This window comes from Lytechinus pictus, chromosome 1, assembly GCF_037042905.1.
Source record: "Lytechinus pictus isolate F3 Inbred chromosome 1, Lp3.0, whole genome shotgun sequence".
NCBI lineage: Eukaryota > Metazoa > Echinodermata > Echinoidea > Temnopleuroida > Toxopneustidae > Lytechinus > Lytechinus pictus.
The window spans coordinates 25,014,019-25,035,141 of record NC_087245.1 but is presented as its reverse complement, the minus strand read 5'-3'; the positions used below and the strand labels follow the sequence as shown (position 1 = coordinate 25,035,141).

General features: G+C 36.5%; 1 protein-coding gene and 1 pseudogene across 2 annotated transcripts in view; one reads left to right on the top strand and one right to left on the bottom strand.

Moving 5' to 3' along the window:
- Positions 1 to 21,123, top strand: part of LOC129259743 (cullin-associated NEDD8-dissociated protein 1-like) — a 53,341-nt gene that overhangs the window by 25,908 nt on the left and 6,310 nt on the right. The window contains exons 21-33 of one of the 2 annotated variants that reach the window (XM_064098927.1): positions 296 to 456; positions 7,205 to 7,300; positions 7,994 to 8,061; positions 8,404 to 8,498; positions 9,072 to 9,175; positions 15,387 to 15,454; positions 16,096 to 16,210; positions 16,830 to 16,904; positions 17,488 to 17,676; positions 18,181 to 18,252; positions 18,947 to 19,057; positions 19,766 to 19,826; positions 20,654 to 20,800. In XM_064098927.1, coding sequence (XP_063954997.1) covers positions 296 to 456; positions 7,205 to 7,300; positions 7,994 to 8,061; positions 8,404 to 8,498; positions 9,072 to 9,175; positions 15,387 to 15,454; positions 16,096 to 16,210; positions 16,830 to 16,904; positions 17,488 to 17,676; positions 18,181 to 18,252; positions 18,947 to 19,057; positions 19,766 to 19,826; positions 20,654 to 20,800 — 1,362 coding nt within the window. Of the gene's footprint in view, positions 1 to 295; positions 457 to 7,204; positions 7,301 to 7,993; positions 8,062 to 8,403; positions 8,499 to 9,071; positions 9,176 to 15,386; positions 15,455 to 16,095; positions 16,211 to 16,829; positions 16,905 to 17,487; positions 17,696 to 18,180; positions 18,253 to 18,946; positions 19,058 to 19,765; positions 19,827 to 20,653; positions 20,801 to 21,123 lie in introns of both variants that reach the window. The other variant, XM_064098934.1, reaches the window with a different exon arrangement.
- LOC129271721 (uncharacterized) lies at positions 10,657 to 12,737 on the bottom strand (annotated as a pseudogene).

Sequence of the window (21,123 nt, the reverse complement as noted above, 5' to 3'; positions counted from 1 at the left end):
GTTGTTTCTCTGGGGGTGTTTTACAAAGGTTCAAGTTTGACCTTAACGCATACTTAAAATCCCAGTTGTGTGGTAAAATCACTTTCAGAAGACAACTTTTTAGAAGGCAACTTTGTATTAATCAATTATATTGTGTGTTAAATATCATGTATGTGTAGGCACTTAAGAATGGCTTCAATTCTTTGTGGAAACACCCCTCTAGATGCTTCACAATGTACTACCCGGTCAGTCTTGTGGCTACCTTCATGGATGCATGAATCCTGCAGAACTCACTACCCTTCTTTGTTTTATTTAGGTGGTGCCCTGAATGCCATGTTAGATTTCTTCAAGGCTCTAGTCTTGACCAAGACCGCTAAGATGGGATTCCAAGATCTCCTAGGACTACTGACTGCTCCTGTCTACAGCCCCACGGAGGCTACTCAACCATCTAGCACACCCTACGCTGTTCACAAACAGGTAAATGTATGGATTTGACTGAAAATTATGTTAGTTCATAAAGCTGCCCAAGCTCTGCATTAAAACATGCCGTCTATTTAGAAATGGTCTCTTCTGAGGAGCACTATTATTATCACTCCGGCTTTAGCTCGAGCTACGGTGTCCAGCACTGCGCATACAAGGAATTAATCCTATTGGGTTCCCATTCATCTTACCTCGGTTGAGTGCAGCACAATGGCTAGCATTTGAATCCACGACCCTCTCATTGAAAGACGATTGTCGGAAGCACTAGACCATCCTGATTATGTTAGGTTCTTCTATAGAGGAAGGGCGCCCTTTTCCATGGGAAGAGACAGTAGCCATGTGACAATGCTGATCTAAATTTTCACCAAAATTCTGACAAAGAGAAGATTCTGGCGGTAAGCAAAGTATTTTTCTGTCGATTGATGATCTGTGGCAGTGATTGAGTAAAAATGGGACCTAAAAGACAATTAGATACTCCTGAAAAGAATAACCCCAAACTGACGGCCCCAAGGAAAGTTATCGTGCAAGATTCTGACGCGACTCAGGCCAACGCCCCGGGGGAGGTTTCGGCGGTGGCGTCTGCAGGGGAGATGCTGGTCGGTACGGCTAAGCACAGTGTTGGTGAGATGAAATCTGACCCACCTCCACATTGGTTCAGTAGTTTTATCGATCGATTTGAGTCACGCTTCACTCGTTTGGAGCAGCACATGGAGTTACTTCTTCTAGAGAGATTAGATGAAATGAACCTGAAAGTGTCTGAGAATGAGGAGAAAATCTCTGCGTGTGCCATTCAACTTGATGATGTAGTGGCAGAAGTGAAAAAGCTCAAATCAGAGAGAGAAGACATGATTGCCAAGATAGACGATTTAGAGAACAGATCTCGTCGTAATAACCTTGTTTTTCATGGTGTGCCGGAAAGCCCTAGAGAAAGCTGTATCGAAGTACTGCAGAATTTCCTCCATGGATTTGTGGGCTTATCTCCAGAAGAGTCTACATTTGAGAGATGTCACCGTACACCAACATCAAAGCGCTCATACCCAGATCAGAAGCCAGATCCAAGCCCAAGGGTAATACACGTGGCCTTCACATCATATACCATAAAGGAGCGAGTTCGTAAGGCATGCATCGCTAAATTGAAGGAGAATAAGGGAAAGAAGATCTTTGTATCGGAAGATTTTTCTAAATGTGTATTGCAAAAGCGGAGAAACAAGTTGGATCTCATCAAGCGCTTGAGAGATGAGGGGAAGAGGCCTTTCTTCCTCTACCCGGACAGGGTGGGCTTCAGAGCTCGAGATGGAAAGTTGAACATCGTTGGTTGACTTACCACGTTATAGTGTATCATAATGTATGACTGTTTTATTTACTTCATCAGAAACTTTGAAAGAGTTGTTAACTGGTGTTGATTTTTATTTTGTATCTTTTCGTTGTCATGAGTGTAATATCACCCCAAGGCTGTTTACTTTAATTGTATTTTACTTTCATCCATTGTTACTGCCCTTCAGTGATCATAGTTAGTATTTGATAGACATCACTTCATCTGAGTCTACTCTCTAGTCAGTCTTTTGGTGCCTTTATGTACGTGTACTGTTTTGATCTCGGTCTAGGTTATTAGCACTCATACACAGGGCTGTGTTTTTGATTTGAAGCCCTTTGTTCGATCTTGTGCTTGCCTTGCTTTATTTTTTCCATGTTTAATAATATGTATTTATTTATTTTTTATTTTTATTCTTATTTTTTAACGTCCTCGGTAATGGCAGATTGCATAACATTCATGTACCTTTTCTTCTTTGTGCTATGTTGTATTCCTTATAGTGATGATGGTTTTGGAATCGGGTGTATCTTAAAAAATAATGTCTATTAAGCTCAGTTCGTTTAATTGTAGGGGGCTACAGGATTATGTTAAAAGGAAAAAGGTTTTTCATTTCTTGCGTTCCCTTAAATCTGATATTGTATTTCTCCAGGAAACCCATTGTGATATTAATGATGAACACTTGTGGAAAACCCAGTGGGGTGAAATAGCTTTTTTTGCTAGTTTTGCATCGAATAGTAGAGGTGTGGCCATTCTTATAAGAAACTCATTAAATACAAATATTAAATCTATCTTTAAGGATCCTCATGGGAGATTTTTGATTATAAATTCCATAATAAATGAACTCCCTATCACTTTAGTAAATGTTTATGGACCAAATAATGATGACCCAGATTTTTTATTGAGAGTGTTTGCAGAACTTGAAAAATTTGATAATGAATTTATAATAGTAGGCGGTGATTTTAACACAGTTATTGACGACATTGATTATCAGGGTTCTAGAGATCACCATTCAAATATTAAAACTAGTGAAATGCTTTCTGTATTAATGGAGGAATATGGCTTATGTGATGTGTGGAGATCTTTTCATCCAGGCTTGAAAAAATACACTCGACATCAAAAGTCCCCTAGAGTATTATCCAGATTAGATTTTATTTTAGTTTCAAATAACTTTTTGGATAATTGCAAGAAATCGCAGATTTTACCAGGGATCCAGTCAGATCACTCAATTGTTTCTGTTGATTTCAATGATAATCAACCAGTGAAAGGTAAAGGTTATTGGAAACTCAATACCCATTATTTACACTTTGATACTGAATTTATTAATTTAGTTAAGGATAAAATTAAGGAATTTAAAATTATTCATCAAGACTCCCAATGTAACAACAACATTATCTGGGATACCTTTAAATGTTTCATTACAGGAGTCTGTATTGAATACTCATCCCGTATGAAAAAACAAAGAAATTCAGAAAAAAATAAATTATTGGCTGATATTGATAAAATTAAGATACAATTATCAAATAATGTATATGTAGCTGGTGACCCCTTGTTCTCACAATTGGAGGAACTTGAAGATAAATTGGATAAGATATATGAGTTTGAAACTAAAGGTTTGATTATCAGATCTAAAGTTAGATGGTTAGAAGACGGTGAGAAAAGTAGCAAATATTTTTGTAATTTGGAAAACAGATCCTGGCAGAGGAAAAATATAAATAGGCTTAATGATAATGAGGAAAATTTGATCACTAATTCCACAAAGATCTTAGAAAGTATACATGATTTTTATGCCAAGTTATATTCATTACCAGATAATAATTCAGGCGTAGATGATGATGATCTTAATGGGGCAATTTTTGCTAATATTTCAGTTCCAAAACTTTCTGAGGATGATAAGAAGTTCATGGAAACACCTCTTACCAAAAGTGAATTGTATAATGCAGTTAAAGCAATGAAAATGAACAAAACTCCAGGGTTAGATGGCCTGCCTGTTGAATTTTACATTGTATTTTGGAATGATATAAGCGATATGTTAATTGATTCCATCCAATTTTCATTAAAGAATGGTGTTATGTCGTCTTCTCAACGAAATGGAGTTATAACCCTTCTCCCTAAAAAAGATAAAGATCCTTTGTTCATAAAGAATTATCGACCTATCACATTATTAACCACAGATTACAAAATTCTAGCCAAATGTATAGCAACTCGTTTAAAGTGTTCTTTACACTCCCTTATACACGATGCCCAATCTGGTTTTATGAAGGGAAGAAATATTGGTCATAATATTCGTTTTATTTTGGACATTATTGAATATACAGATTTTAATGATATCCCTGGAACTATTTTGTTACTCGATATCGAGAAAGCATTTGATAGTGTTTCTCATAATTTTCTATTTCAAACTTTGAAACAATTTAATTTTGGCACAAATTTTATTGATTCAATAAAAACCTTGTATTCTTCTCGTCAAAGCTATGTTTTGAATAATGGTTTCTTAACTAATCGTATTTCTATGAGGAGAGGAATTTTTCAGGGTTGCCCAATTTCCCCATATTTGTTTTTATTGGTTATTGAGATAATGGCTCTCTCTATTCGTCAAAACGATCAAATTAAAGGTATCCCCTTGCAAAATAATTCTGAAGTTAAAATCTCTTTATTTGCAGATGATTCAGTTTGTTTTCTAGATGGCTCAAATAATTCATTTTCCAAACTCTTTGATGTCTTGTCAAATTTTGGTAAATACTCTGGTTGTAAAATAAACTTTAGTAAAACAGAGGCGGTCTGGATTGGATCTAAAAAAGGATGCCAAAATTTTCCTTATTCTAGCCAGGGTGTTTCATGGAAAACTACTCAATTTAAATGCCTAGGTGTACACTTCTCATTAAACTTAAGTCTCTTGTACTGTTTGAATTACAAAGAGAGATTGAAAAAAATAGAAAATACTGTAAATTGTTGGCGGATGAGAAATCTCTCTTTAATAGGCAAAATTTGTGTTATCAAAACTCTTGTATTGCCACAATTGATTTATCTTTTCTCAGTTCTTTGTATAAAAATACCTCGCTCCTTTTTCACAGAGTTGAACAAGATTTTTTACAAGTTTATTTGGAGTGGAGGTAGGGATAGAGTGCAGAGAAAAGTTATGTGTAATGAGTATAGAAATGCTGGTCTTAAAATGATTGATCCCTTATTATTCGCCATTTCCCAGAAATTGACTTGGGTTAAAAACCTTCTTGATGAAAATTTTGATGCTCCCTGGAAGAAAATTGAGTTAACCTTTTTGGAAAAGTTTAATCAAGATGTTTCTCTTTTGTGGAAATGTAATGCACCAGAGTGTGTTTTGAACTCTCTTGGCAATATTCAATTGGCTGATTCTTTACGTTCATGGTATTTTTACAGAGAAGAAGCCACTAAGGAATTTTATGGTCACAAATTCTCAGAACTAAGTGCATGTCAGTCATTATGGTATAACAAATTAATTCGTTCAAAATCAAATCCTTACTTTCATTATGAAGATTGGTTTAATAAAAACATCCTTACAATTTCAGATTTGTTTAATCCTCCTTTTCCCGGACATAAACTTTTCGAAGAATTGGTACTTGATTTTGGTATATCCTTGAGAGATAGAAGAAAGTTTAATTTTTTGATGAAAAATATCCCAGAGAGCTGGTTGGTAGAATTTGATGTCGACATTATTGGTGTTCATGATACTATTGTGTTTAATTTGTTACATTACAAAAAAGTTCCTAAGAGTGTTTACTACATCCTACTTAGCCCTCATGTTCCAATCAAGAAATATGCATATTGGAATGATAATTTATTGTTACCTGTTGATATTAGCTGGGAGAAGATTCATTACACTAATTTCTTTTGTACTATTGACACTAAATTAAGGTCTTTTTATTTTAAAATTTTTCATAAAACTATTGCAGTCAACAGTTTCCTATTTAAGATCAAGAGGAAAGATTCTCCTGACTGCTATTTCTGTGGAAAGAAGGAAGAAACCTTAATCCATATATTCTGTGAATGTGAAAAGATTACTCCTATTTGGCATGACCTTATCACTGTTATCTCACAGAAATTGAAATCGAACTTGTCTGTAACTAACTTTGAAATGCTTTTTGGCATAAGCACTGACAGATTTCTTTCATATCTATTTTTACTTTTGAAATATCACATTTATTCCTGCAAGTTTAGAAATATTCTTCCAAATTTTATTTCATTTAAATCAGTGGTTAAAAAACAAAAAGAAATTGAATATCTTTTAGCTAAAAAGAAAAATAGACTGCATAGTCATTTTAAGAAATGGCGTTTTGACCTTTAAGGGTGTGTATCATTATTGCATGTATACTTTACAGCTAGTGACCATGCTGCACTATTTCCTCTACATTACAGAAGTTTCTTGTAGAATTGTCCATGCCAACCTCTGTATTTATTCCTGTGACCCACGATTCTGATATCTAAATTATCTTTTTCTCGTTTTTTACAGATTTTCGACACCTATATTGTTCCCCTTACCTAATAATCTCTAAGTTAAAATTCATACTGCCACTGTATAATATGATATAGTGATTATTGTTTGTACATTATTTTTATATGAAGAAAACCATGTTTATCTTTGAACTGTTATCTTTCAATGCATAGTACGGTGTAAGAATGTATTGCTTGATTCGTCCGTATACTATATGCACACATATGTATGTACTTTCAAGGGCGACCTCCGAGACTTAATTTATGCAAGCGCATTCTGGAGAATGTTTGACCTCCTGACCTTTTTCTCGAACTTGCAAAGTGTTGATGGTCCATATTTGGCAGGATCTTGGATTGGATGGAGTCACGTGGCTGAGGGTTTCCTCCCCTTTTCTTAATTATGTGAGCGTGTGTGTGTGTGTCGTATGCAGGAGGGGGGGGGGGAGGGGCAATGATATTTGTGTTTGTACGGGGATAAGGTTTTAATGTGCGTGTGTACGAGTGAAGGGAGAGTGAGAGGGGGGGGGGAGGGAGGGAGAGAGAGAGAGAATTGTGGCGGGGGACCTTCAGCTGTCTGACCTCATTCTAGTCCGATTTTTTTATTTGGCTTCTGTTCTTCAGGGCGGTCTTTTTTGTTTCTATCTCGGCGCCTCCCTCTTGAAAACTTTTAGATAATTATAATCTTATATCTGCCTCTTTTTTATTGTAATGTTTCCATGATTTTATGCTTTTTTCATCATGCTAATCATTTGTAAATATTGTGATTGTTATGATTTATTTCAATAAAAACTTAAATAAAAAAAAAAAAAAAAAAGGTTCTTCTATAGAGCCTTATGCTTACTTTATCTGAAGTCCCTAATTCACTCTACAATAATGAAACCTGAATGCTATCATCCATATGCTATCTTTGATTTTTTTTTCTTGTGACATGATGACTTTAACCTTTTAAAAATCTTAATTGCTTTGTAGGCTTTCCATTCAATTGCAAAGTGTGTTGCCGTTTTAACGATTTCCTGTGCAAACCAAGGATCAGCTGTTGTTGTTCAGTTTGTAAATGATATAAAGGTGAGAAGGAATATTCTTTCAAAATCTTTTTTTGTTATATGATAGCCTTTAAGCCTCTTTTGGGGGGTTTCTAATTATTTGTTGTTATTATATAGTTCAATTTATAATTTTAATAGGCTGTTTTGTTTGAAATGTATGTATTTCTATCCATTGATGCTCTATTTTATGAAGTACCTGTGTTTCTTTGATTTTTTTTTGGGTAAAATGTATATCATTATTCATATCTTGTTACATACAGTAATTTTTTTTTTTTTAAAGTGATTATACAATAAATCATTGTTGTATTTTTTTTTTTTTTGGGGGGGGGTAATTACTTGATCTGCATAAATAATCAAAACTCATACCTTTCTTTCACATTGAGTGAATTCAAAACTTTTTGTTTGTCTGTGTACCAACTAAAGTCTCTATAGATGGTTCAGACAGTATGGCCCATTTCATAAAAGTAGTTTAATCCCCACGGGGTATTACCTTCTACCTACGTTTTTGAAGCAAGTATGCATGTACATTGAAAATGATCAAATCGTGAGTAAAATAGTTGTAGGTGCAAACTTTGCTTATATACACTTATTGGCCTTCATTTTGAGCACTTGAAAAAACAGGAGTGTGTGTGGTATCCCCTCCTAGTTTTACTTATGTGAAATGGGGTCAATATCTGCATTTCATAATCCTTTTTTCTATTTTTTTTTATTTCAGAATTCTGAATCAACGGATTCTATCAGATTGTTTGCTTTACTGGCCCTTGGAGAGATTGGAAAACATGTGTAAGTTTCTTCCGAAAGAAAAAGGTTCTATGAAGATGAAAATTAAGATAGTAATAATTCTCACTATGAGAGTGCACAATAAGGTAATTGTTCTGAATATCAGTGTACAACAGACAGTCATCAGTTTACTTTTTGTGCTGAACATCATAAGGTAGCATTCCGTAAATTGTGGATTAATTTAACTTCAGTAAAATTGATTTATATTTCCTGTTGTGAGAATCAGACCCATATATGATTTCAAATATCAAGACTTATGATTGAATTTATAAGCTAAAAGTGACTGACAGTGTCTCCTGAAACTGACTACAACAGTAACAAATATTCCTACTATTATTAATGCAGAGATTTGAGTGGTCAGGCTGAGCTTCAGAAGGTCATTGTAGAATCTTTCTCATCGCCTTGTGAAGAGGTCAAATCGGCTGCTTCTTATGCCCTTGGTAAGACATTATGATTTTTCATTCATTTCATTATCTTGAAAGTGATAATTCGAAAAACAAACAGGAAAACGAGACAAGACATTAAACTCACCTAGGGAGCATTTCATGAAAGGACAAATAATGTAGTTTTCTAGCAGTTGCTATAGTAACAGACACCCATGCTTCCCATCCAATCCAAATCAAGGACAGTTGCCAAATCCGACAGCTTCTCAGACAACAAATATTGATGAAATGCTCCCTTGTTGACTTTTATTGAAAAGCTCTCTATTTGGGACATAAACAAACAGAAATATTGTGATAACCTAGTGATGCTGAGCAAGACAAGCACAAGCCAAAGTTGGAAAAAAAGTCCTCTTTTCCCAGGACAAGTTATATTTATCCCTCTTGAATATTTCTTTCCTCTTCCGTGGAATTTTATTTCATGAAATCATGACAATATGATTACTTGTACAAAGAATTAGTCAAAAGGTATAGAAAAAATATTGCAAAGCTGAATTTGCAAACATGTATATTTAATCTATTTTTTGTTCTTCTATTTTCTTCTTTTCTTTTGAATAATTAATTTCCTTCCAGGTAATGTTAGTGTAGGCAACCTTCCCAAGTACCTTCCATTTGTTCTACACGAAATAGAGACGCAGCAGAAAAGACAGTACCTCCTACTACACTCTCTTAAAGAGGTAAAATATTCTTCAGATCATACTAAAAAAACTTGGCATTTGCAATAGGGACATTGTATAGAAAGATGGCTCAGAGAAGAATGTGCCTTTTTTGTGCAATTATATTAATTTGATCTAAGAGAATGAATGAAAGTATATGTTTAGCGTGTTATCTTATAGAAGATGTCTCTTGGTAGAGAAGAATTTGTCTTATTGTGAATTTGATCTAAGAGAATTTTTAAATAAATAAGAGGAAAATATACAGTTCATGCTGTATCAAAGAAAATTGATAATGAAAGTGAGAGAGGGAGAGAGAAGGAATGATGTACTAGCACATCAATGTTGTGGTGCTCATCGGGCATCTCGCAAAGAAATTTAACACAATTTTTAATTTCTGCCCAATAGTCTTGTGGTCAGACCTGGCACAGAAGATGGCATTAACTGTTACGTTAACATTATTCATGGCTAACAAAATAAGACAATTTAATTGCCTTTTGTCGTAGCTTCAATGAAATAGAGATGAATGTGCATCTTTCCAACTTTGCTTTTGTCACAAATAAAAGCTGGATATCACCATACATGTATATACTGATAATGTCTGACACCAACCGATACCCTTGTTAAGCTCCTCGGAGATGGGTTAAAGATGGGGCCCGGCTAGAAGGCCCCCCTCCAAAATTCAGAGTTTGAATTCATTGCTGTTTTCCCACTGGTTCCCTGCTAGCCGGCCCGGAATCCCAGTACAGCTATGAACTAAGCTTAATCGGTTGCTTACAGATGGCACAATTATAGCATATATAAATATATGAATGACCGTGTATAGACCAGCCTCCCTGCCTTTAAGATCAGGTGAGGCTAAGATTAAACTTTAAGCTTGACACAATATTATTACTTAAGCTTAACAAATTTCTTACAAATTTTTATGTAGAAATAGCTAGGTCTCCCTCACCTAAGTTCCGATTGGGGACCTGCAAATTACATCATAACATGAGAACATAATTTATTAAAATCCACATGCCTGGCCTAGCATGGGAAGGAATACCCCACTATATTCTATGAAAATTGTGATATTGGCAGCATAATTGCCAAATTACCACCAAACAAGAATATATTTAAATATGATCGTCGCAAAAAACACTCAAAATGATTCTAGCATGAGTCTACAAAATCCATGCCCTAATCAAATCAACCAAAGATTAATAGTCCCCCTCAAAGAACACACATATCTGCCGTTTTTTTTTTACCGTTGGTATTGATGACAGCCTAACAATTTTGTGAGCAAATTATTCCTTATTCCAGCACCAATTTAGAGCTACTATTATTATCGCCAAATCACCGAGCGTGGTGAAGGGGGGGGGGGGGTATATCACATTGTCATGGTTTTATAAACCACCCCTACATTCGACCCCGTGCACCTCTAAAATAAACTCATAAATTGTTTACTCATATCATACACTCAAATGTAAATGCACCAGCAGTAAATTTCAACAAAGTTAATAATATCACTCCAACGATACCAACTCCTGGCCGTCCAAAAACACATCCAGTGCTCCCAATGAAATACCATTCATTGGACGGACAGGAGCCTGTCTTGCCGGAGAAACTGCGGGGAAATGCATAATAAAAAACAATACTCATCTAATATATGACAAGCCAGCTTTTAGTTTGCCAATAAATCTATCAAGTCCTTCATCGGCTAGGTGCAGACCATCATTCCTGAATAGTGAAACATCTTTATGAGTTATTGAATGTGTTACGACCTTCCCATCATATCTGGAAGCTAAGGACCGAGCATACCTGTTCGTAGCCCTCCGTTCAAGTCCAACTTGCCTTTGCTCATCTGGAGGACCATATTCATATCGTACCCGCTCCAAAATGTCTAACCATACTAGCTGAAAACTGCCCATATTGGAGTCAAAAATTTTATAAGCTTCACAGACGAGCTGTCTCCTCGAAAGGGACTCAATGTCGTTTGTCCCTACGTGCATCATGACAACTGACGGATTTGGCTCATGGCGTTTGATTCTCTCTAACCAGTCCATTACTCCACCCAAATCAGCGAACGGATGCCCCAAGTCCCAGATCCGCCTTGCCGGTCTTTTCCGTCCTGCGCTGGGCCCAAAACACGATGGAATCTCTGAGTATCCATATCAAGAATCAAGAAGTTTATTTTCATTTCCATGACAAATATAAATCAAATACAGATACAAAACAAAGTATGAGTACAAGATCAATTTTACCTCAGCATAATTATATAATATAAGGTTGTATAAAATAGTATTAAGCGTGTATGGAAATGAGGGGATCCACTAAAAAGCATTGCTTGTAGAGCATGGATCCCCTATAGCGAGTTGAAGAAATGATTTATATTAAGTAATTGAGAAAAGGCTAAGTAATAACAGTTAATGAAATGTGGAAATTCATTCGATTGTACAAAATGTACAAATATACAATATTATAAAATGGAAAAGTAAAATGTGATAAATAGGAAAAATGTTTTAAAGAAAAAAAAGAAATGATAGCAAAAATTGAAAATAAGGTGACAGAAGTACGGGACGACATGCATTATCAAAGACACACACACACACGAAACAAAGAAAAAAAATATTTAAAAAATACAGAGACGTATTAGAGGATGGAGGAGAGAGTGAAGAAATAGGCTGACCGGGCAAGGCTCGTCCCTGGTTACATTGCTTTGCACCGTTCCTGTCGCCTGACAGCGGGAACACCTGTGTTCATAAATACAGGCCTTACCTTGTGGCCACTTGCCTCTGTCAAAGGCGAAGCAGACGCCCCGGCTAGCCACGCCAGGTCCTCCGGGCCCTTTTCCGCCGCCAAGAAAATATCTTTTTGCACCAAAGTCCCCCCTGTATTGCTGACTCAGTGCATGGGGTACAGTGGGGCGCTGCCGCAGACCGTTGGAAGCCACCAACATCAACCATAACTCAGCATCAACACTCGCCCATGATCGCCCGGGAAAACGGGCCTGTTTAACCCTAAAATGGGTATCGTAGTCCCTAAAACCATAGCCCGCAAACGCCCAGGCTGCATGCCTTATTAAATCCATATACTTCATTAGCTCCCTGCCCCTCTCAACATGCTTCTCAATATATATCGAAGCATACACCAAGAACACCGAAGTCCACTGCTCTACCGACACAATCTTCCTATTCTTTGTCTGCGGTTGGAGCTGCAAACAAAGACCAAATTCCAATTGGCACAAACTCAAAGTAGCCCTAGTGTCAACTACACCCAATGATGCCCCTAGGCCTAGGCCTAATTCATCGCGTGTGCCAAAATTCTGTTTAAGGAGCACACTCAAATCAATTTATTCGCTCGACCAAATTTTCTCCTTCAGTGATACAGGCACCTCGGCCCCTAATGGGTCGCAGGCACTCACAAATGGCTCCGGTGCCCCGGATGCGGCAGGAGACCTAGTCCCCAGCCCAAGAGAGGCAGATCGTCCCTCACTAACCTCTAATTCATCTGCCCCCGCCGTCCCCGACGGCAACGTACCCACCGTGAGACCTTTCCCTGGGCCAGCTAGCGCTTGCTCAAGCGTAACTATTTCTGGGCACGCCATCAGACCCCCCCCCCCCCCCCCCGTACCTTCACTCCCCACTTCACAATTAGAAAGGGAAGGAACAAGCTCAACATTTGCATTGTCTTGTTTCTCTTCTGCCCCGCTGCCACCGGCACTGCTACCCTGGCGAACCGGAGTTGACGGCCGGACCGTCCTCTCTGGTGCCTCAGCCCCTGCCTTGTTGCGAGCAGCAGCTCCCTTCTTCTTCTACTTTGCCTTCGGCATGACGACAAATCGAACTGTTCTCAGCAAAATAGTAGATAGGGTCTAGATATATCTATAAATCCTAATATTAGGCCTCCTTTGTTCTAGAAAACAGCACCGCTAATACTAAAATCCAATGTATAAAGATTTGGCACAATGAAGTGATGCTTCAAACTCCAAATGTTTCATTTCAAGTGCTTCAGCTTGAGATACCTTGATACTCTTTTCATTGAGTTCTAGAATGTGGAGTCCTGCCAAGCATGTTACTCTACTCAAAGCAACATAATGGCTATGGGGAAATGTTCGTGAACTCATGTCAATCACCACTTCATTCATTGTATCTCCTTGAGACTTGTGAATATTCTTTGCTGCAGCTGGCCTGAGTGGAAACTGAGTTCTGATCACTGGGACACGGCATCCGGTGACAAGGAAAGTACGCTTGGCAGCAAATATGGGTGTTCACTTTTTGTTGATTCCTTGGTCAAAGTATGATTTGAATTGTGCTCTTGTTTGCCTTGTGATTTGGGGTGTGTATCTTCTTTACAATACAGCTAGAACCATTGGTGAGTCCATCATCAACATTGATATTTACAACAGTCTCTTATCGCATCCCTTGTCCTACTTGTAGTTCATGTGGGAGACCTGCTGTTTGAGATGGGTCCTTTGAAACTGAAATGAATAAAACAATATGTCCAAGGTACAGTGTACCTCACATTTTAGGAAACTTTAAGTCTAAAAACACATGATTTTTTCATCAGTCGTTTTTGTAACGTTTCCACCTGACCCTTTAAGTTACTATAGCGACTCAATTGTTCATTGAATAGTACTAATTGTTTTGCATATTATAGAGCTTGGGTAGATGGACATATTGCAATATCAGTGTGAGTTAAATGGTGATGCAATAGTGAAATCAATTTTAAAAATTTGCTTAAATGTAACGTTACCAATTGTGGAATCGTCCTCTTTTTTTTAAAGGAAACGTGTATTTAGATTATTCTTGTGAATCAAAAAGAGTTTGAGACAAGTTTTCGCTTGATCGCTGTGGTGTAGAAGATGTAGCTTGAGTAGAACTTGGAACACTTGCCATTGCTTGTGATGTACCAGTGTTTTGAGCAATGTCTTGCGAGTCGATCATGGACACAGTCTCAGAAAAGAAATCTTGTGCAGTTGCAGGATCACTTGCTGTTGTTTGCGATGTGCCTATGTCTTTAGACTCCATGACTGAAGTATCCTGAGATAAGAAATCATCACTTCTGCATACACTGCACAGAGCTGTATTTTTGTGTGTTTCCTTCAGTTTTTCCAGTTCTTTTAATACTTTGCTCTTATAGCTTTATTCGATTTTGCTACTGAATTGTGGAGTCTTGTTATTGTCCCTTCTACTCTATTTACTAGTAATAAGTATACATGAATCAACTTCTTCAGTTGTTTGGGTGATGGTATCTTGAGCTGCTCGTAGAGATAGTCTTTGGGCTTTCATTCTTGCTACAACTCCACTAAGTTGGAGTGTGCATGCCCTCATGTTTCTGTAGGTATCCATCTTAAACTAAAATAGAAATGACAACACGTTAGTCACATGAAGGCACTGTATGAAGAGGCAGATTCAATTTTCAATGAATCTTTTTTTTTCTGTTGTTGCATTATTTATATGATCTATTTGAACTTTCCTCGAGGCTGGGTCCATAAAGCACATTGTGCCTAATTGGCTTTCTAAAAATAAAAAAATAAACAGCATGAACGAGAGTGGGCTAAATGTTAACCTGTGAAAATTAAAGTGAACACTAAGATGGAGCTGCTTAAAAGCAGCAATTAATAGAAGGATACATATGTATGAGTAATTCTTATTGCAATAATGTGCAGCGATGAAATGCGTTCTTGGTTGCGGTGCAGATTTGGGCTAGTAGATGATTTTGATAATGTACTGTCACAATTAGCCTGTTGTTTTATTAAAAAAGCATGTTCATGAAAACACAAGATTTAAAAGGCTAAACATGAAAATAGTAAAAAGACATGCACATCAACAGAACAAAGAAGAATAATCTTCGGGCCGGATGAGCTAAAAACTAAGGTCCTTTGCATGTTTGTAAGGGTGTGTGTTGTTGGTGTTGATGTTGAGCTGTTAGAATGACAGTCATTTAATCTTGCGTATTTTTGTGTCTCGCCATGACATTTATCTCCTTGTACATACCATTATACATGTACATGTGTTTTCATTGTTCATCTTCATACATTAAAAAAATTGGGCTCTATCAAGTGTTACTGGTTACAATTAACTTAATAATGGAGCTTGAATCCTATGATGATACATGTACCTCATTCTTTATCAAATTCCTTTTTGGCTAATATTCAAGTGAGTACGAAATGTGCTTAGGTTTATTGAAGTGTATGGTTGTAGTCCCATCTCATATGAATTAATTTGTTCTTTTTTTCATCTTTATCTTTCAGATCATCTCATGTCAAAGTAGTTCACAGGCTGGTGTTGATGGTCTGAAACCATTTGTTGAAACAATCTGGTAAGTTACACAACAAAACATATAAGCAGCTACATTGTAAAATTATGTTAGTTTTGTTTATGGTTGTCTTCTTTCACTTTATTATTTTTTTTATCCAAACCGTTATATAGCTTCGACATACAGTCTATTGTCATCGATTCTGTTGTGTAATGGTTTTGCCTATTTTTTATTTAATTGTGTTTTTTTTTTGACAAAGAGGATACTTGTGTAACTTACAAATGGTTATGAAACCTCTGTAGACATCTCACAGGGCAATTTGTCCAATGTACAATTTGTATATTTTATCGATTTGATGTGTGTAAAACACATAGAGAGTCTTCAATGATTTATGCACTATATAAATTTTTATTGTCATTAGAATTATCTCAAGCATCTAAAAATAAATTGTAAGGAAATCTTAGGATTGAAACTCAATCTGAAGTCTTGCAATTAATCGTAGATAAGCAATGGCTTGATGGTGTGATTCTTACAACAGAGAGTGAATTAATTTTCCGTGTTTGAAGTTGATCCATCACTTCCAAATTTACGATTAATTGCAAGCATGGTGTGTACATCACCCCCATATTGATATAATAGGATGATCTCTGCAGTCAATCATAGTTTTATTGTGTTTGTGTCACACCTCCCATTGGTGTCTCCAGGTCAATGTTATTCCATCATTGTGAATGCCCGGAGGAAGGAACAAGAAATGTAGTTTCAGAGTGTTTGGGAAAGCTTACCCTCATAAATCCTGAGCAGCTGCTACCAATGTTAAAGGTAAGAAATAGATTCCAAAACACTTTATCATTTCACTAGCCTGATGAAGAGGAGATCAATCAGTTATCAGGCTGAATTATAACATGTTATTGATCCTTGCAAAAAGTTGGTTGAGAACTGTCATGTGAACAGTCTTTATTTAGCATGATATGCAATCGTTGATAAGTGATACTAGTTATTCTTCATTGTTGACCAAGGGTATTTTTTTTAAATTGAAAAGTAACCTTATGAATTACGTATTGTGTTGAACCCCAAGTGTTTCTAAAAACAAGTTCCATCTATTTATCAAATGATTTCATCGAAATGGAGGCCAAAAAACATACATGGTACAAATAAATGTTTGTTTGAAGTAGGAAATACTTTTGAACATCATCATCAGCCACAAAACATACATGGTACAAATAAATGTTTGTTTGAAATAGGAATGCTTTTGAACATCATCATATTTCCACTTCAGGAAAGTTTCCAAATAGATGAGGGTTATAATAGGGTTGCTGTTTGTTCAAAATAATGTTTGATTAGAATGAGTGTTAGGGTAAGGATTGTTGGTGAAGCAGATGCCATAGAACCTACTGATGACATGCACATTATTGTTTGTATCTATATTTATTTTTACCAGAAAAATTTGAAGTCTGATTCTGCCTACACAAGGAATACGGTAATCACAGCGGTCAAGTTCACAATCTCAGATCAGGTAAGCATTACTCAGTGGGCAATGTCAATAAAAGTAGCAGTATCAATTAAAATAAATGCAGCGTTTTTATGCCTCAGCCCTCTATAGATGGTTACCAGAGGCATCACAGTTTGTTTACGTGATAACTAAAAAAATATTTGATGGATCATTTTCAAGCTTGGTTCAAGTATGCTTAATGCTTATAGCGATGGCAATGATCTGATAAATTTTTGCTGGACAATGTCAGAGGACAAAGGTCGCATAGGTCACTGTATACATGTACCTGAATGTATATATTGTTCTTGTGATAAATGAAGAACCATTTTAGGGTTCGACTTCAAACATGGCTCATGTATTATGGAGTTGTGATGAATTGATTAGACTTTAGGGTCATGAGGTCAAAGGTCACAGAGGTCATTTTGTTTATTGAAATATCCTTTTCTCATGATAACTGAAGAAGTGTTCAAGGGATCAACTTTTTTTTTACAACATCAGAAGTGATATACCATGTATCCAATGTTATCTATTCATTGAAGTTGAAATATTGTGCTTTCAATGTTGTTATCATGGAATGCAGCCTTAGTGACTTCCTTTTCTTTGACAGCCTCAAGCCATAGACCCGTTGCTGAAGGCATGCATTGCAGAGTTCTTACAGACCATGCAGGATCCCGATCTTAACGTGAGGCGGGTATCTCTGGTTACCTTCAATTCAGCAGCACACAACAAACCAACCCTTATCAGAGATCTACTAGAAACAATCCTACCACATCTCTACAATGAAACAAAAGTCAAGGTAGGAGACAATCCGACAGGTGTTTCATCAAAACTGATTTTCTGATCTGACAATTTACTTGGGTTTTATTGGCTGAAAAGCATCCGACTTTTAATGTTTGAGCTGTCAGATTACAAATTATTGTCAGTGCTAACAACTTTCAGTTCCCATGGGAACTGTAATTGGTAGGAGTTCAGAATTATTACTCCAAAGTCCTGGTTGAAGAATAGAAATTAGGGTTTATCTCTTAAGTATTTTATCACTTTATAAAGTTGTATATAATATCATTGCATCATTGGAAAGAGTTAATTTTACGTCTGATATTGCTCCTTTCTTTGTTTAAACTTTTTGATAAGTAAGTAAGTTTGGAGCCTGAAAAGATGTCTAAAAACATTAATTCCTCTGTTTTCTCTGGCCACTTGTTCAAATTTTTTAATTTGAGCCCAAATAATATTCATATTATAGTGTATTATTATTTGTTGATAAAAAGTTCCTTGATAAATTTTTGCTTTCTTTATTTTACAGAAAGAGCTGATCCGAGAGGTAGAGATGGGTCCCTTCAAACACACGGTAGATGACGGCTTAGATACGAGAAAGGTAAACTATATGTAAACCTTGTATCAACTTGGATGCTTTCCTTCCAGATGAAATTTGTTATCAAGATACTCTTTTAGGCTACCCCAAAGCTTTCCATTATTGATCTTCTGTTATCAATTGATTTTGTGATGTGCTAAAACACAGGCCAACATAAGTAAACAGAATTGCTTTGTGTATTACACAGGTATATATTTTAGGTTTTGACATTACTTCAGTTAATAAAATGATATATTAACCAAGGTGATGTCACTCACTGATTTTTCAACACAGGTGCTGCGTTATTCTATTATGATGCAGCGGGCAGTGCAAGTTTCTCATATACCCAATTCAGACTCTGATAAGAAATCTACATTGACTATATAAATATGACAGATATTGCCTGGTCAGTCTGTTCCTCCATCCACCTCTCTGAAGCTATGTTTCCTCTTGGGGAGAAATATTTTCCCACAGCGATGTGCGCTTCTGGAAAAATACAATCCCTTGTGGAAAAAAAAACCACCCTGGGGGGGGGGGGAATTAATAGTTATATTCAACCTGTAGGCAGGCAGTATCTTTCTGATATTGATTTTCTTGAAAACAATCTGTTAACCAGGTGTGGTAATACATGATACATACTTTCTGGGTGGTTTGTTGAATGGATGAATTTTCAAATTTTCGAGGATATGATGAGTTTTTGTAACGTTTTCTTCAACAGGCTGCATTTGAATGTATGTATACATTACTAGAATCATGTCTGGACAGACTGGATATCTTTGAGTTTCTTAATCACTTAGAAGATGGGCTCAAGGATCACTATGATGTCAAGGTAAGACAGTGTTATCACTCAGGGTCATTCAAAGGGGTCATGAATCAGATGGGGGAGTGCTTTCACAACCACGAAAAGAAATGAATAAAAAGATTAAAAGGAAAGGAAAAACAGTGAATTGTGATATCATTTTCAAAAAGAGATGGATTTTCATATTAAAAAGGTCCACATTTTTGCCTGCTCACAGCTTTCTAGAAATTTCGCCCTACATGCCATGTCTGGCCCCCCTCAAAAATTTTTGCTCATTATGCCACTGTTAGAGACTATCAATACCTTTTGTGCAAAGGTCACAGAGATCATATTACATCTGAAATTATTTTGTTCTTACGATGACTGGAGAGCCATTTAAGAGATCAAATTACCATAAAACTTGACACATGTATACATACATTATGTGAGTGGAAATGATCAGAATAAATTTTGGGGTAACAAGGCCAACAGCCATACAGGTTATTATTAAAAATTGTGATCTGGCAAAGGCATACAGTTTAGTTATAGATTTCTAGTGTATGTTGTCAGGAATCCTTGTCTCAAAATGACATCTGCTTTATATGGAATGTCCTGCCTGCAACAGTGTGTGGAGCCACCTCACACCATTCACCCTCAGTTAACTCTCCAGTTGATAGGTATCCTTTTATCTCACACTAAAGGATTGTACTCAATGGAAGAAGGTAGCAAACAGTGTGTTTTTGTTGTTTTGTACCACAGATGTTGACGTACTTGATGCTGGTCAGATTGTCAACGCTCAGCCCACATGCAATCTTACAGAGTGAGTCGTGATTTCGGTTCATTCAAGGGAAAATGGTGGTAATGATATTTGAGATTTACACCCAGGTGGATGTTTCATAAAGCTGTTCGTAAGTTAAGAGTGACTTTAAGAACGACTGGTGATCCTTTCTTGTGGTAAATGGTATATTCATTGGTGATGGTTTAGCGCGTAAGAAAGGATCACCAGTCGTTCTTAAAGTCGCTCTTAACTTACGAACAGCTTTATGAAACGGCCCCCAGGTGTTTAATAGCTTAGGGAAGGGACCATGAAGGCACAATTTGTAGCATGGAAGTGTTGCACTGCACTGTTTCATGAATAATTTATTTTAAGTCTTGTTCAACGTTTTAGAGCCAACTTGACACCCGGGTACGTGGTTTTGAAATAAGGTGACATTGTGTAAACCCAAAATTGCCCCCAAATTTTATTTTATGCACAACTCTGATGCTATTCTGTTTCCAGCCAAAACTCACTAATGTGTATTTACTTTTACTGATGAAAAACAATTGATTTCAGGTTCTTTTTATCTGGTATTGTCAGTGATATTTATAGGTGATTTGATTTTTATTATTTTTGTAAACAATATATTAGTTTAATTTATTCAGATCATATAATCCAACTGAATGGAATTAGATGATTTTGTAACTTCTTCTGGACTGGTCTATCATTTTCACACGTTACATTTACTCACCTAATGAGTTGTAAACTGTTGAGATTTTGTCTATGAAATGATTTCTTGTATCCTATCCAGGGCTGTTACATTTACTCACCTAATGAGATGCAAACTGATGAAATTTTGTTTATGAAATAATTTTCTTGTATTTATCCAGGGCTAGACAGACTAATCGAACCACTGAGAACGACATGTACCACCAAGGTTAAAGCTAACTCTGTCAAGCAGGAGTTTGAGAAACAAGATGAGTTGAAACGATCAGCCATGAGGGTTGTAGCTGCTTTACAGGCTGTTCCAGATAGTGGTGAGACAACAATGAAATTACACCCTTCCCCTAAAAAATCATAAATCAAAATTATTCTTTTTGTTTTAATTATTTTTATTATAACTGGTTGGCATCAACATCATCATAATGATAATAATACAGTATAGGATGTAGCGTGGCTCACCTGGGTTGAGTGCAGCACATTGTGGATCAATTTTTGCCAAAAATTACGCCATGGCTGGGATCGAACCCATCATCATCATCATCACCATCATCATCACCATCATCATCATCATCATTATCATCGCCATCATCATCATCTTCATCATCATCATTATTATCATCATCATTATCATCATCAT